Source organism: Lipophrys pholis, assembly GCF_963383615.2.
Source record: "Lipophrys pholis genome assembly, chromosome: 1".
Lineage (NCBI taxonomy): Eukaryota > Metazoa > Chordata > Actinopteri > Blenniiformes > Blenniidae > Lipophrys > Lipophrys pholis.
This window is the reverse complement of record NC_137635.1, coordinates 292,755-307,050: the sequence shown is the minus strand read 5'-3', so window position 1 is coordinate 307,050 and position 14,296 is coordinate 292,755. Positions and strand designations below refer to the sequence as shown.

The following is a 14,296-nucleotide window of genomic DNA, read 5'->3' as shown; positions in this document are numbered from 1 at the left end:
GGGTGGCAGGAGGCAGACAGGAGGGTGGCAGAAGGCAGGCAGGAGGGTGGCAGGAGGGTGGCAGGAGGCAGACAGGAGGGTGGCAGGAGGCAGGCAGGAGGGTGGCAGGAGGGTGGCAGGAGGCAGACAGGAGGCAGGCAGGAGGGTGGCAGGAGGCAGGCAGGAGGCAGACAGGAGGGTGGCAGGAGGCAGGAGGGTGGCAGGAGGCAGGCAGGAGGGTGGCAGGGGGCAGGAGAGTGGCAGGAGGCAGGAGGGTGGCAGGAGGCAGGCAGGAGGGTGGCAGGGGGCAGGAGAGTGGCAGGAGGCAGGAGGGTGGCAGGAGGCAGGCAGGAGGGTGGCAGGGGGCAGGAGAGTGGCAGGAGGCAGGAGGGTGGCAGGAGGCAGGCAGGAGGCAGACAGGAGGGTGGCAGGAGGCAGGCAGGAGGCAGACAGGAGGGTGGCAGGAGGCAGGCAGGAGGGTGGCAGGGGGCAGGAGAGTGGCAGGAGGCAGGAGGGTGGCAGGAGGCAGGCAGGAGGGTGGCAGGGGGCAGGAGAGTGGCAGGAGGCAGGAGGGTGGCAGGAGGCAGGCAGGAGGTTGACGCTGGCCCCAGGCTTCAGTTGCCAGGACAGCCAGAGCTAATGAGCGTTGTTGGAGCAGAGCAGGATCCCCCCGGGAGGTGACGGGCCCCACCCGGGAGGTGATGGTCTCCTCGGTAGGTGACGCCCCCTACCCCCCGAGGCCTCCCCACTGTCAACAAGCTGTGCTCCTCCTCGGCTCGGCATGTTTTCTCCCCGGAGGTTCCTCACAACAAAGTGAGTGGCGCCATGATGTCACAAGGAAACCTGCAGAGGAGCAACAATGTTTCCAGGACGCTTCCAGGACGCTTCCAGGACGTTTCTAAGATTTTTCCAGGACGTTTCTAAAATGCTTCCAGGGCATTTCCAGGGTGTTTCCAGGACGTATTTCCAGAGAGGTGACAGGAGGTCGAGCCTTGAACCAGCTCAGTTCCACCAGGTCAGGGAAACATCAGGAAGTTGTCTTGTCGATGAATCAGTCATATTTAACAGTTTCTCAGTGGGAAATTCAGTCTGCACATGTTAATGAACCATTTCTCACTTTACCACTTCCCTTGAACAGCATTTTGCTATATTTCTCTTAGTTACTTCTTTGAAAAGTAGTGAAGTTACTAATTGTAAATGAAAGAACTGTAACTACTTTGAGTATTACAGTAATAGAGTATGTTTGCTTTCTGTCCTGGAGCTTTGAGTCCATGAAGTAGGTAGAAGATATTATTATTACATATATGGAAATGTCGAGTCATTTATTGTTCTGGATTGTGTTTAGGACCAAACTTGTTTGTTCATTTATTTCTTGGTTTTGTGTTTGTAGAAGTAGAACCCAGACCCTGGGTGGTGGAGTGTTGGACCCTGGGTGGTGGTGGAGTGTTGGACCCTGGGTGGTGGTGGAGTGTTGGACCCTGGGTGGTGGTGGAGTGTTGGACCCTGGGTGGTGGGTGGTGGACCCTGGGTGGTGGTGGAGTGTTGGACCCTGGGTGGTGGTGGAGTGTTGGACCCTGGGTGGAGGAGTGTTGGACCCTGGGTGGTGGTGGAGTGTTGGACCCTGGGTGGTGGGTGGTGGACCCTGGGTGGTGTTGGAATGTTGGACCCTGGGTGGAGGAGTGTTGGACCCTGGGTGGTGGGTGGTGGACCCTGGGTGGTGTTGGAATGTTGGACCCTGGGTGGTGTTGGAATGTTGGACCCTGGGTGGTGGTGGAGTGTTGGACCCTGGGTGGTGGATTGTTGGACCCTGGGTGGTGGTGGAGTGTTGGACCCTGGGTGGTGGATTGTTGGACCCTGGGTGGTGGAGTGTCGGACCCTGGGTGGTGTTGGAATGTTTGACCCTGGGTGGTGGTGGAGTGTTGGACCCTGTGTGGTGGTGGAGTGTTGGACCCTGGGTGGTGGTGGAGTGTTGGACCCTGGGTGGTGGAGTGTTGGACCCTGTGTGGTGGTGGAGTGTTGGACCCTGGGTGGTGGAGTGTCGGACCCTGGGTGGTGTTGGAATGTTGGACCCTGGGTGGTGGTGGAGTGTTGGACCCTGTGTGGTGGTGGAGTGTTGGACCCTGGGTGGTGTTGGAATGTTGGACCCTGGGTGGTGGAGTGTTGGACGATGGGTGGTGGAGTGTTGGACGATGGGTGGTGGTGGAGTGTTGGACCCTGGGTGGAGGAGTGTTGGACCCTGGGTGGTGGTGGAGTGTTGGACCCTGGGTGGAGGAGTGTTGGACCCTGGGTGGTGGAGTGTTGGACCCTGGGTGGTGGTGGAGTGTTGGACCCTGGGTGGTGGAGTGTTGGACCCTGGGTGGTGGAGTGTTGGACCCTGGGTGGTGGTGGAGTGTTGGACCCTGGGTGGAGGAGTGTTGGACCCTGGGTGGTGGAGTGTTGGACCCTGGGTGGTGGGTGGTGGACCCTGGGTGGTGTTGGAATGTTGGACCCTGGGTGGTGGTGTAGTGTTAGACCCTGGGTGGTGGATTGTTGGACCCTGGGTGGTGGTGGAGTGTTGGACCCTGGGTGGTGTTGGAATGTTGGACCCTGGGTGGTGGATTGTTGGACCCTGGGTGGTGGAGTGTCAGACCCTGGGTGGTGTTGGAATGTTTGACCCTGGGTGGTGGAGTGTTGGACCCTGTGTGGTGGTGGAGTGTTGGACCCTGGGTGGTGGAGTGTCGGACCCTGGGTGGTGGTGGAGTGTTGGACCCTGGGTGGTGGTGGAGTGTTGGACCCTGGGTGGTGGTGGAGTGTTGGACCCTGGGTGGTGGAGTGTTGGACCCTGGGTGGAGGAGTGTTGGACCCTGGGTGGTGGGTGGTGGACCCTGGGTGGTGTTGGAATGTTGGACCCTGGGTGGTGTTGGAATGTTGGACCCTGGGTGGTGGTGGAGTGTTGGACCCTGGGTGGTGGATTGTTGGACCCTGGGTGGTGGAGTGTCGGACCCTGGGTGGTGTTGGAATGTTTGACCCTGGGTGGTGGTGGAGTGTTGGACCCTGTGTGGTGGTGGAGTGTTGGACCCTGGGTGGTGGTGGAGTGTTGGACCCTGGGTGGTGGAGTGTTGGACCCTGTGTGGTGGTGGAGTGTTGGACCCTGGGTGGTGGAGTGTCGGACCCTGGGTGGTGTTGGAATGTTGGACCCTGGGTGGTGGTGGAGTGTTGGACCCTGTGTGGTGGTGGAGTGTTGGACCCTGGGTGGTGTTGGAATGTTGGACCCTGGGTGGTGGAGTGTTGGACGATGGGTGGTGGAGTGTTGGACGATGGGTGGTGGTGGAGTGTTGGACCCTGGGTGGAGGAGTGTTGGACCCTGGGTGGTGGTGGAGTGTTGGACCCTGGGTGGAGGAGTGTTGGACCCTGGGTGGTGGAGTGTTGGACCCTGGGTGGTGGTGGAGTGTTGGACCCTGGGTGGTGGAGTGTTGGACCCTGGGTGGTGGTGGAGTGTTGGACCCTGGGTGGAGGAGTGTTGGACCCTGGGTGGTGGAGTGTTGGACCCTGGGTGGTGGGTGGTGGACCCTGGGTGGTGTTGGAATGTTGGACCCTGGGTGGTGGTGTAGTGTTGGACCCTGGGTGGTGGATTGTTGGACCCTGGGTGGTGGTGGAGTGTTGGACCCTGGGTGGTGTTGGAATGTTGGACCCTGGGTGGTGGATTGTTGGACCCTGGGTGGTGGAGTGTCAGACCCTGGGTGGTGTTGGAATGTTTGACCCTGGGTGGTGGAGTGTTGGACCCTGTGTGGTGGTGGAGTGTTGGACCCTGGGTGGTGGAGTGTCGGACCCTGGGTGGTGTTGGAATGTTGGACCCTGGGTGGTGGAGTGTTGGACCCTGTGTGGTGGTGGAGTGTTGGACCCTGGGTGGTGGAGTGTCGGACCCTGGGTGGTGTTGGAATGTTGGACCCTGGGTGGTGTTGGAATGTTGGACCCTGGGTGGTGGAGTGTTGGACGATGGGTGGTGGAGTGTTGGACGATGGGTGGTGTATCGATGGACCCTGGGTGGTGGAGTGTTGGACCCTGGGTGGAGGAGTGTTGGACCCTGGGTGGTGGAGTGTTGGACCCTGGGTGGTGGTGGAATGTTGGACCCTGGGTGGTGGAGTGTTGGACGATGGGTGGTGGAGTGTTGGACGATGGGTGGTGTATCGATGGACCCTGGGTGGTGGAGTGTTGGACCCTGGGTGGAGGAGTGTTGGACCCTGGGTGGTGGAGTGTTGGACCCTGTGTGGTGGTGGAGTGTTGGACCCTGGGTGGTGGAGTGTCGGACCCTGGGTGGTGTTGGAATGTTGGACCCTGGGTGGTGGTGGAGTGTTGGACCCTGGGTGGTGGTGGAGTGTTGGACCCTGGGTGGTGTTGGAATGTTGGACCCTGGGTGGTGGAGTGTTGGACGATGGGTGGTGGAGTGTTGGACGATGGGTGGTGTATCGATGGACCCTGGGTGGTGGAGTGTTGGACCCTGGGTGGAGGAGTGTTGGACCCTGGGTGGTGGAGTGTTGGACCCTGGGTGGTGGTGGAATGTTGGACCCTGGGTGGTGGAGTGTTGGACCCTGTGTGGTGGTGGAGTGTCGGACCCTGGGTGGTGTTGGAATGTTGGACCCTGGGTGGTGGTGGAGTGTTGGACCCTGGGTGGTGGTGGAGTGTTGGACCCTGGGTGGTGTTGGAATGTTGGACCCTGGGTGGTGGAGTGTTGGACGATGGGTGGTGGAGTGTTGGACGATGGGTGGTGTATCGATGGACCCTGGGTGGTGGAGTGTTGGACCCCTCTACGATCAGCTCAAAACTTTTTTGAGTGTCCATTTTTTCACAATATTCAGATATTCATGCACAAGTCATATTTCCTGATTGTATGTGGGACATTGTGGGAACAAAGAAATCGATGAATGGATGAATGGATGAAGGGATGAAGGGATGAAGGGATGAATGGATGAATGGATGAATGGATAAAGGGATGAAGGGATGAATGAGTGAATGGATGAATGGATGAATGAGTGAATGGATGAAGGGATGAATGGATGAATGGATGAATGGATGAATGAGTGAATGGATGAAGGGATGAATGAGTGAATGGATGAAGGGATGAATGGATGAATGGATGAATGGATGAATGGATGAATGGATGAAGGGATGAAGGAAAGTATCCTTCAGCTCCTTGTGAAGTCGTTCACTCAGACACTCAGCAGCGTGTCGCTTGTCATATTGAAGCAGAAAGGAGCGATGTAGAGCAGCATTGAGACGAAGGAGACGATGGACACCTGGTAGTTTCTAACCGTCTCCTGTTTTCTCACTGCAGGTGACGTTGGCGTTGAACCGTCGCCTGATGAAGGAGGAGTGACCACTTCGTCCTCCCGTCATTACTCTTCATTCTCGGGGGCGTCTGCCTCGTTCGCTCACCGTTTTCCTTGGAGTTGGTCCCCGAACGTCTTCGAAACTGTTTCTCCCACGCTTCTTGCAGAAACTCAGACTGTTGTCCAGAGCAGGAGCAGCGCCGCCGTCCCAGACTGAGGTGATGGGAAGCGTGCGAGCCAGCCGCTACAGCATCGTGTCATCAGAGGAGGACGGCATGAAGCTCGCCACCATGGCGGTACCCAACGGCTACGGCAACTGCAAAGGCAAAGTGCACACCCGGCACCAGCCGCAGAGCAGGTTCGTGAAGAAGAACGGCCACTGCAACGTGCAATTTGTCAACGTGAGCGAGAAAGGTCAGCGGTACCTCGCGGACATCTTCACCACCTGCGTGGACATCCGCTGGAGGTGGATGTTCATCATCTTCTGCCTCGCCTTCCTCCTGTCCTGGCTCTTCTTCGGCTGCGTCTTCTGGCTGGTGGCCATCTTTCACGGGGACTTGGAGAATAACGGCCAGAAGTGCATCTCCAACGTCAGTAGCTTCACCGCCGCCTTCCTCTTCTCCATCGAGACTCAGACGACCATCGGCTACGGCTACAGGTACGTCACCGACGAGTGCCCTGTCGCCGTCTTCATGGTGGTCTTCCAAAGCATCGTGGGCTGCATCATCGACGCCTTCATCATTGGAGCCGTCATGGCCAAAATGGCCAAGCCCAAAAAGAGGAACGAGACTCTGATTTTTAGTCACAACGCCACGGTGGCCATGAGGGACAACAAGCTGTGCCTGATGTGGCGTGTGGGCAACTTGAGGAAAAGCCACCTGGTGGAAGCGCATGTGCGAGCGCAGCTCCTCAAATCCCGAACGACGGCGGAGGGCGAATACATCCCCCTCGACCAGATGGACATCGACGTGGGCTTCGACAGCGGAGTCGACCGCATCTTTCTGGTTTCCCCGATCACCATCGTGCATGAGATTGATGAGGACAGCCCGTTCTACGACATGAGCAAACAGGACCTGGAGACCTCCGAGTTTGAGATCGTGGTCATTCTGGAGGGGATGGTGGAGGCCACGGCCATGACCACGCAGTGCCGCAGCTCCTACGTGGCTGGCGAGGTCCTGTGGGGCCACCGGTTTGAGCCTGTACTCTTTGAGGAGAAAAACTACTACAAGGTGGACTACTCTCGTTTCCACAAGACGTACGAGGTGCCGAGCACGCCGCTGTGCAGCGCCAGAGACCTGGCCGAGAAGAAATACATCCTGTCCAGCTCCAACTCCTTCTGCTACGAGAACGAGATGGCGCTGGACAACAAGGAGGACACGGACGAGGGGAACGGGGGTAGCGTGGGGCCTGACGGCACCCAGACCGACAACGTCTCCGAGGCGGCGCATCACGAGGCCGCGGTGCCGCCGGAGCCCCGCCCTCTGAGACGAGAGTCAGAAATATGACTTCACGCCTCACGCTGACAGAAGACATGAGCCGAGTCGGCGGCAGAGGACGAGCCAACGGTCCTGCTTTGGGAAGCGTCCATCGTCTCGACTGGTTATGTCAGAGTCTGTCTCAACTGGGACTTCGAACAATGAGATTAAACACAGTGAGATTAAACACAGTGAGATTAAACACAGTGAGATTAAACACTACGAACAGTGAGAGGAAACATGAACCACGAGCTCGCTGCAGTCCAGCCTCCATCAGGCTCGGAACCCATCTACAAACAGGAAGTGACATCACAGAACGCCTGTAGGCATGTCTCGGTCCACCTGTCCAGCACCAACGCTTTCACTTAGTTTTTGCTGCTGCTAGAAAATGGAGGACGATGGAGCTTTGTTTTGACGCTACAACCAAAAAAACCCGACGCCTGGAACAAAGGCACACGTAGAGTATTTGTCGCCGAGCTGGGAGGACAGAAACATGCCTGCCGGCGTTGAAGGGATTATTGACAGGAAACCGTCGGACAGCAGGGCGGAGCCAAGTCACATGACAATCTCAACGTCCTCCAGAGTGCTGCTAAAATCGTTTTTTTGTTCTTGATATATAGAAAATGCCAAAGAGTGTTGTGAATATCAGAGAAAACAGCTGATTAGATTTGGTACCCAGTTTTTATCGAGCTTTGTTTTCCAATAAATGTTCAGTTTTTGGTTTTCTTGTTGTTGATCAACGTCTCACCTGGACACTGAGTGTCAGTTTGATTGTCAGTTTTTAAGACAATAATCCTAAGTGACTGGTTGTTGACTTGCTTTGCTGCGGCGCTTTTGGGCCGCCACCGCCTCGCTGCCGCCGCCGCCTACACGGCGCCACCACCACCATGCCACCACCGCACAGCGTTGCCATCACCATGCCGCCACCGCAATGCCACCGCCACCACCATGCCGCCGTCGCTTGGTGCTGCCACTGCCATGCCGCCGTCGCCATGCCATCACAGCTATGCCGCCGCCGTGGCCATACTGCTAACGCACAGCGCCACCGCGCCACGCTGCTGCTGTGTTTTCCTCTGTCAGCTTGAACCGCGCGTCAATATTGAAAAGGTTTAATTTGTCTTTTAAACATGAATCTTAAATCTTGAGTCTTTGGCTTCAGATCCCGTCTGATCAACTTTTCATTCTGTTGTTGAGAGTAAATGAATAAAGAACGCGTGGAAGTTAAAACGTTCTGGAACGGCACATCTGCATCCCTGCAAACTCTCTCTCTGTTTTCTAAAAGCGCCACGGATCCGAAGTGTGTCACGTCTCACAATGTTGCAGTTACTTTGTACCAGTTGTCTAAATGTACTGCAAAACCACGGAATGTGCAGAATTTTGTATTAATGTTATTAATATTATTATTATTGTACATTATATTATATTGTTCTTTTTTCAATAAATCTGAATCAGATTTTGTCTTTTTGTTACTTTATGTAATAATCCGACCCATAAAGTGAGTGCTGTTCTATTTTGAATGATAGAAGTTTAAACGTGCCATTTGGAGTGAAACCGTCAGTGTTTCCAGGTTGGATGTTTTCTGCACCAGGTTGAGACATTTAAGTTAGTTTTTATTGAAACTGTCTGGTAGATTGACATATTTTAAATTCTTTAGATTTTTGTGACAAGAAGTTGCAGGAAACACTGGATTGAAAATGAGTAATAAGACGTTTTCTTAGTGTAGAATTAGAGTTTTAAGAAAACCTCAAGAAAAATGCATATTAATCACGTTGAAAGAACGAGAGAAGACCGTGTCGTCGGCATAAAGAACTACTGCTGCCACTAACCACTCATTTTCTTTTCCATCGATACATTTTTGGACTAATTCTTCACTTAATGGACAAATCTAAACAATTAACTTTAAAAAATCATCTGGTTGATATTTTATTTATGTTCATGTTATTTTGAATACAATTCAACAAAATTAACAGTAAAGTTCAATAAATATTACCAAATAAATAAAATGAAGCAAAATTGATAATTTTTTTTTTACAAAATATAGACTCTGTATATCAACAAAAACTAAATCTATATCGACCCCATCGGCCCCCTCTCTTAACACGCTGTTGTGAAACTGTGAAATTAGCTGCTGATCATCCAGTCATCTTTCTACAGACTTCCTGAAAACTACAGACTCGGTTTTATTAATAATCAAACAGAAGCTAATAATTAATATCATGTGTTAGTTGATAATGCTGACGGTTTGAGTTTAAATCAGTAAAAAAAGGATGTAAACCTTCTGAGCAGCGGGACAAGGCAGTAAACGATTGGCTCATCGGTTGAGACAAACGTCTGCGTCTCAGCTAATCCCAGGAATCCACACAGGCGCCTGTGTGACATCAGACCCACTACAGATTAACAAAACTTTTATGCACTTCTACAAATCACTATATTCTTCAGACCTCTCTCTGGTCTCAGTTGATTTCCACTCTTTTATTAAAATTGATATCCCAGTCTTAGATCAGAACGTGGCGAAGGAACTGGAATCTCCTATTACCCTGCTTGAACTGGAGGCGGCAGCCAAATCATTCCAAAGTGGTCAAAGTCCGGACGGCTTTCCAGACGAGTTTTACAAAACATTTTGGAAGCAGCTTGTTCCACATCGGTTAGAAATGTTTACTGAAGATTTCAATTCAGCTGGACTCCCTCAAACCTTCAATCAGGCTCACATCTCACGACTCCTAAACAAGGTCAAGACCCCTTAATGTGTGGCTCATATCACCGATTAGTTTACTAAATGTTGAGAGGATAGACTGAGGGATGGATTGGGGGATAGAGGGAAGGATAGGATAGACAGAGAGATGGATTGGGGGATAGAGGGAAGGATAGGATAGACAGAGAGATGGATTGGGGGATAGAGGGAAGGATAGGATAGACTGAGGGATGGATTGGGGGATAGAGGGAAGGATAGGATAGACAGAGAGATGGATTGGGGGATAGAGGGAAGGATAGGATAGACTGAGGGATGGATTGGGGGATAGAGGGAAGGATAGGATAGACAGAGAGATGGATTGGGGGATAGAGGGAAGGATAGGATAGACAGAGATGGATTGGGGGATAGAGGGAAGGATAGGATAGACAGAGAGATGGATTGGGGGATAGAGGGAAGGATAGGATAGACAGAGAGATGGATTGGGGGATAGAGGGAAGGATAGGATAGACAGAGAGATAGATTGGGGGATAGAGGAGAGGTAAGGAGAGGATAGACAGAGAGATAGATTGGGGGATAGAGGAGAGGTAAGGAGAGGATAGACAGAGAGATAGATTGGGGGATAGAGGAGAGGTAAGGAGAGGATAGACAGAGAGATATATTGGGGGATAGAGGAGAGGGAAGGAGAGGATAGACAGAGAGATAGATTGGGGGATAGAGGAGAGGTAAGGAGAGGATAGACAGAGAGATGGATTGGGGGATAGAGGGAAGGATAGGATAGACAGAGAGATGGATTGGGGGATAGAGGGAAGGATAGGATAGACTGAGGGATGGATTGGGGGATAGAGGGAAGGATAGGATAGACAGAGAGATGGATTGGGGGATAGAGGGAAGGATAGGATAGACAGAGAGATGGATTGGGGGATAGAGGGAAGGATAGGATAGACAGAGAGATGGATTGGGGGATAGAGGGAAGGATAGGATAGACAGAGAGATGGATTGGGGGATAGAGGGAAGGATAGGATAGACAGAGATGGATTGGGGGATAGAGGGAAGGATAGGATAGACAGAGAGATGGATTGGGGGATAGAGGGAAGGATAGGATAGACAGAGAGATGGATTGGGGGATAGAGGGAAGGATAGGATAGACAGAGAGATAGATTGGGGGATAGAGGAGAGGTAAGGAGAGGATAGACAGAGAGATAGATTGGGGGATAGAGGAGAGGTAAGGAGAGGATAGACAGAGAGATAGATTGGGGGATAGAGGAGAGGTAAGGAGAGGATAGACAGAGAGATATATTGGGGGATAGAGGAGAGGGAAGGAGAGGATAGACAGAGAGATAGATTGGGGGATAGAGGAGAGGTAAGGAGAGGATAGACAGAGAGATAGATTGGGGGATAGAGGAGAGGTAAGGAGAGGATAGACAGAGAGATAGATTGGGGGATAGAGGAGAGGGAAGGAGAGGATAGACAAGCTTCTAGTTCAGAACGTTGGTTATTATCCTCAGGTTCCATAGATAAATAGATTTGTGTGTCATCAGCATAACAACGGAAGTTCATCTAGTGTTTTTTAATAATATTTCCTACAGGAAGCATGTATAAAGTAAAAAGTATAGGACCTAAGACAGAACCCTGTGGAACTCCATGTTTAACTTCAGTCTGGACTGAAGAGTTCTTGTGAACATGAACGAAGTGGAACCTGTCTGATTAATATGATCAGAACCAATTTAGTGCTGTACCTTTAAGCCCAATTAGGTTTAACAACAGCAACCTTAAAGGCTTGTGGTACATAACCTGTTATTAAAGATATGTTGATCTGATCTAGTATTGATGTACTGATAACAGTTTAGTGGGGATCGGCTCCAGCAGGCAGGTTGTTGGTTTAGATGAAGCCACGATTGAGGAGAACTAAAGGAGCTCTATAGAGTGGAAGCTGGATAACTGGAACTCAGGTTCCACTAACTAGTCTGAAGATGTGGTTGATCGACCCGCCACTGCACTGGGCAGTGAGTCTGATCCCTAATAGTTAGAATTTAGTCATTAAAGAAGTTTACTAAGTCATTACTGCTCAAAGTTAAAGGGATATGAGGTTCTACAGAACTGTGACTTTTTGTCAGCCTGGCTATAGTACTGAAGAGAAATCTAGGATTGTTCTGGTTTTCTTCTATTAAGGAGGTAATTCAGGTTTTTATAGATTAACAAACTATCTCTCCAGGCTGTTTGAGATTATAAGTGTGGAATATTACTGTGAATTCTTAGTGCAGATTATTAGTGTGGATTATTAGTGTGGATTATTAGTGTGGATTATCAGTGTGGATTATTAGTGCGGATTATTAATGTGGATTATTAGTGCGGATTATTAGTGTGGATTATTAGTGTGCATTATTAGTGTGGATTATTAGTGTGGATTATTAGTGTGCATTATTAGTGTGGATTATTAGTGTGCATTATTAGTGTGCATTATTAGTGTCCTGAGACGTTTCCTCTGCAGATCACGACTTGGCAGCAGTCTGTTCCTGCAGGACGCCAGTGGTGGGAAAGTCCGGTGCTGGTTTCCGGTCTCACCACTTTACTCTGCATTTATTTACCAGATTATTAATCTGAAGGCTGCGAGCAGGAAAGGCAGTGAGGAGACTTCCTGTGGGACAGGAAAAGCGACACTAGCACAGAGTCGCAGCCGCTCTGGGAGCTGGTTGAGGAGAAGTACAAGACAAGGCGTCAGCCAGGGGGCGTCCAGAGTCGGAGATGCTGATGTATATTTGAGCTGAAAACTTCACACCCTGCTGCTCTGCTGCAACGCTCTGCTGCAACGCTCTGCTGCAACGCTCTGCCGCAACGCTCTGCAGCAATGCAATGCAACACTCTGCCGCTCTTCTGCAATGCTCTGCCTCAACTCTCTGCCACTCTGCCGCAACACTCTGCTGCGACACTCTGCCGCAATGCAATGCTCTGCCGCAACTCTCTGCCGTAACGCTCTGCCACTCTGCCCCAATGCAATGCAACACTCGCTGCTCTTCTGCAAAGCTCTGCCGCAACGCTCTGCCACAACGCTCTGCTGCAATGCAACACTCTGCCGCTCTTCTGCAATGCTCTGCCTCAACTCTCTGCCGCTCTGCCGCAACGCTCTACTGCGACACTCTGCCGCTCTTCTGCAACGCTCTACCGCAACTCTCTGCCACTCTGCTGCCTTTCTGCAACGCTGTGCTACGACACTCTACTGCATGGACTCCGGAACAGTCACAGAGTACACACACACACACACACACACACACACACACACACACACACACACACACACACACACACACACACACACACACACACACACACACACACACACACACACACACACACACACACACACACACACACACACACACACACACACACACACACACACACACACACAAAGCCTCTGAAACCCGACGAGCAGAATTCTGAAACCTGAAATTTGCCTTGGTTTGTCTTATCTAGGTAACTTCAGGATTAACTCTGGTTTTCTCTTATCCAGGTAACTTCAGGATTAACTCTGGTTTTCTCTTATCCAGATAACTTCAGGATTAACTCTGGTTTTCTCTTATCCAGGTAACTTCAGGATTAACTCTGGTTTTCTCTTATCTAGGTAACTTCGGGATTAACTCTGGTTTTCTCTTATCTAGGTAACTTCAGGATTAACTCTGGTTTTCTCTTACCAGTGAGTTCATAACCTGCTTGGTAGTAACAGTGATCAGGAAACAGAGAGATCCTGGATGTGTTCATCAGGGTCGAGGTTCAGGCCTCTGGTCTCAGGACTCTGGAGTTGAACCAGGACCCTTGAGTTTTTGCATTTTGTTTGTTGAACCTCCTCTGGATTATTTCACTGAAGACCAGGTCCCGTATTCCCAAAGCATCCTCAGGCTAAAGGTTGCTCTTAGTGACGTCACGCTTAAAAAAAATCGTAGAATTCCTCGAAATTTAAGATTTTTCTTAGAATTTTTCCTTCCTAAGCTAAGGAAGCATCTTAAGCCCTCAGAGAGCTCCTCAGGTGAAAAACCACTAAAAGTAGTAAGGAGGAGTTTTAAGAAGTCTCCGTAAGAGTTTCTAAAACAGACAAGATGGCGGATAGAAGGAAAGACGTTTAATGGCTCCCGGCTCCATCGTGCAGGATTAATGTTTGTTGTCGACCTGGTGAGGGATGATCTTACTTCACCGACACAGCGAAGAAACGCAATAACGCCGAGATGAAGGTGATAACAACACAGCGAGCCCTCGCCACGGGGAAGATGCACCGCTGCAGCGGCGATGACTGGGTCACAGCGCTGCAGCGGGGATGACTGGGTCACAGCGCTGCAGCGGCGATGACTGGGTCACACCGCTGCAGCGGCGATGACTGGGTCACAGCGCTGCAGCGGGGATGACTGGGTCACACCGCTGCAGCGGCGATGACTGGGTCACAGCGCTGCAGCGGCGATGACTGGGTCACAGCGCTGCAGCGGGGATGACTGGGTCACACCGCTGCAGCGGCGATGACTGGGTCACAGCGCTGCAGCGGGGATGACTGGGTCACACCGCTGCAGCGGCGATGACTGGGTCACACCGCTGCAGCGCTGCAGCCCCACATTGTTGCACAATTTATTCGATTTCCGTTGGAAACAAACAACCGGGCATTCATGGACATGGCGGGTTTCCTGGTGTTGATGGTGTTATTGATGGTGTTATTGATGGTGTTATTGATGGTGTTATTGATGGTGTTATTGATGGTGTTATTGATGGTGTTATTGATGGTGTTATTGATGGTGTTATTGATGGTGTTATAACGGCACCGTCACAAGACGAGGCTGTTTATGTCAATAGGAAATGTTGCCACA

General features: G+C 51.6%; 1 protein-coding gene across 1 annotated transcript in view; it reads left to right on the top strand.

Moving 5' to 3' along the window:
• Window positions 1-7,484, top strand: part of kcnj2a (potassium inwardly rectifying channel subfamily J member 2a) — an 11,634-nt gene extending 4,150 nt beyond the window's left edge. The window contains exon 2 of the mRNA XM_080475435.1: window positions 5,291-7,484. Within this exon, the coding sequence (XP_080331561.1) occupies window positions 5,507-6,790 (1,284 nt within the window). The 5' untranslated portion in view covers window positions 5,291-5,506 and the 3' untranslated portion in view covers window positions 6,791-7,484. The remainder of the gene's footprint in view (window positions 1-5,290) is intronic.
• Window positions 7,485-14,296: the final 6,812 nt, after the last annotated feature.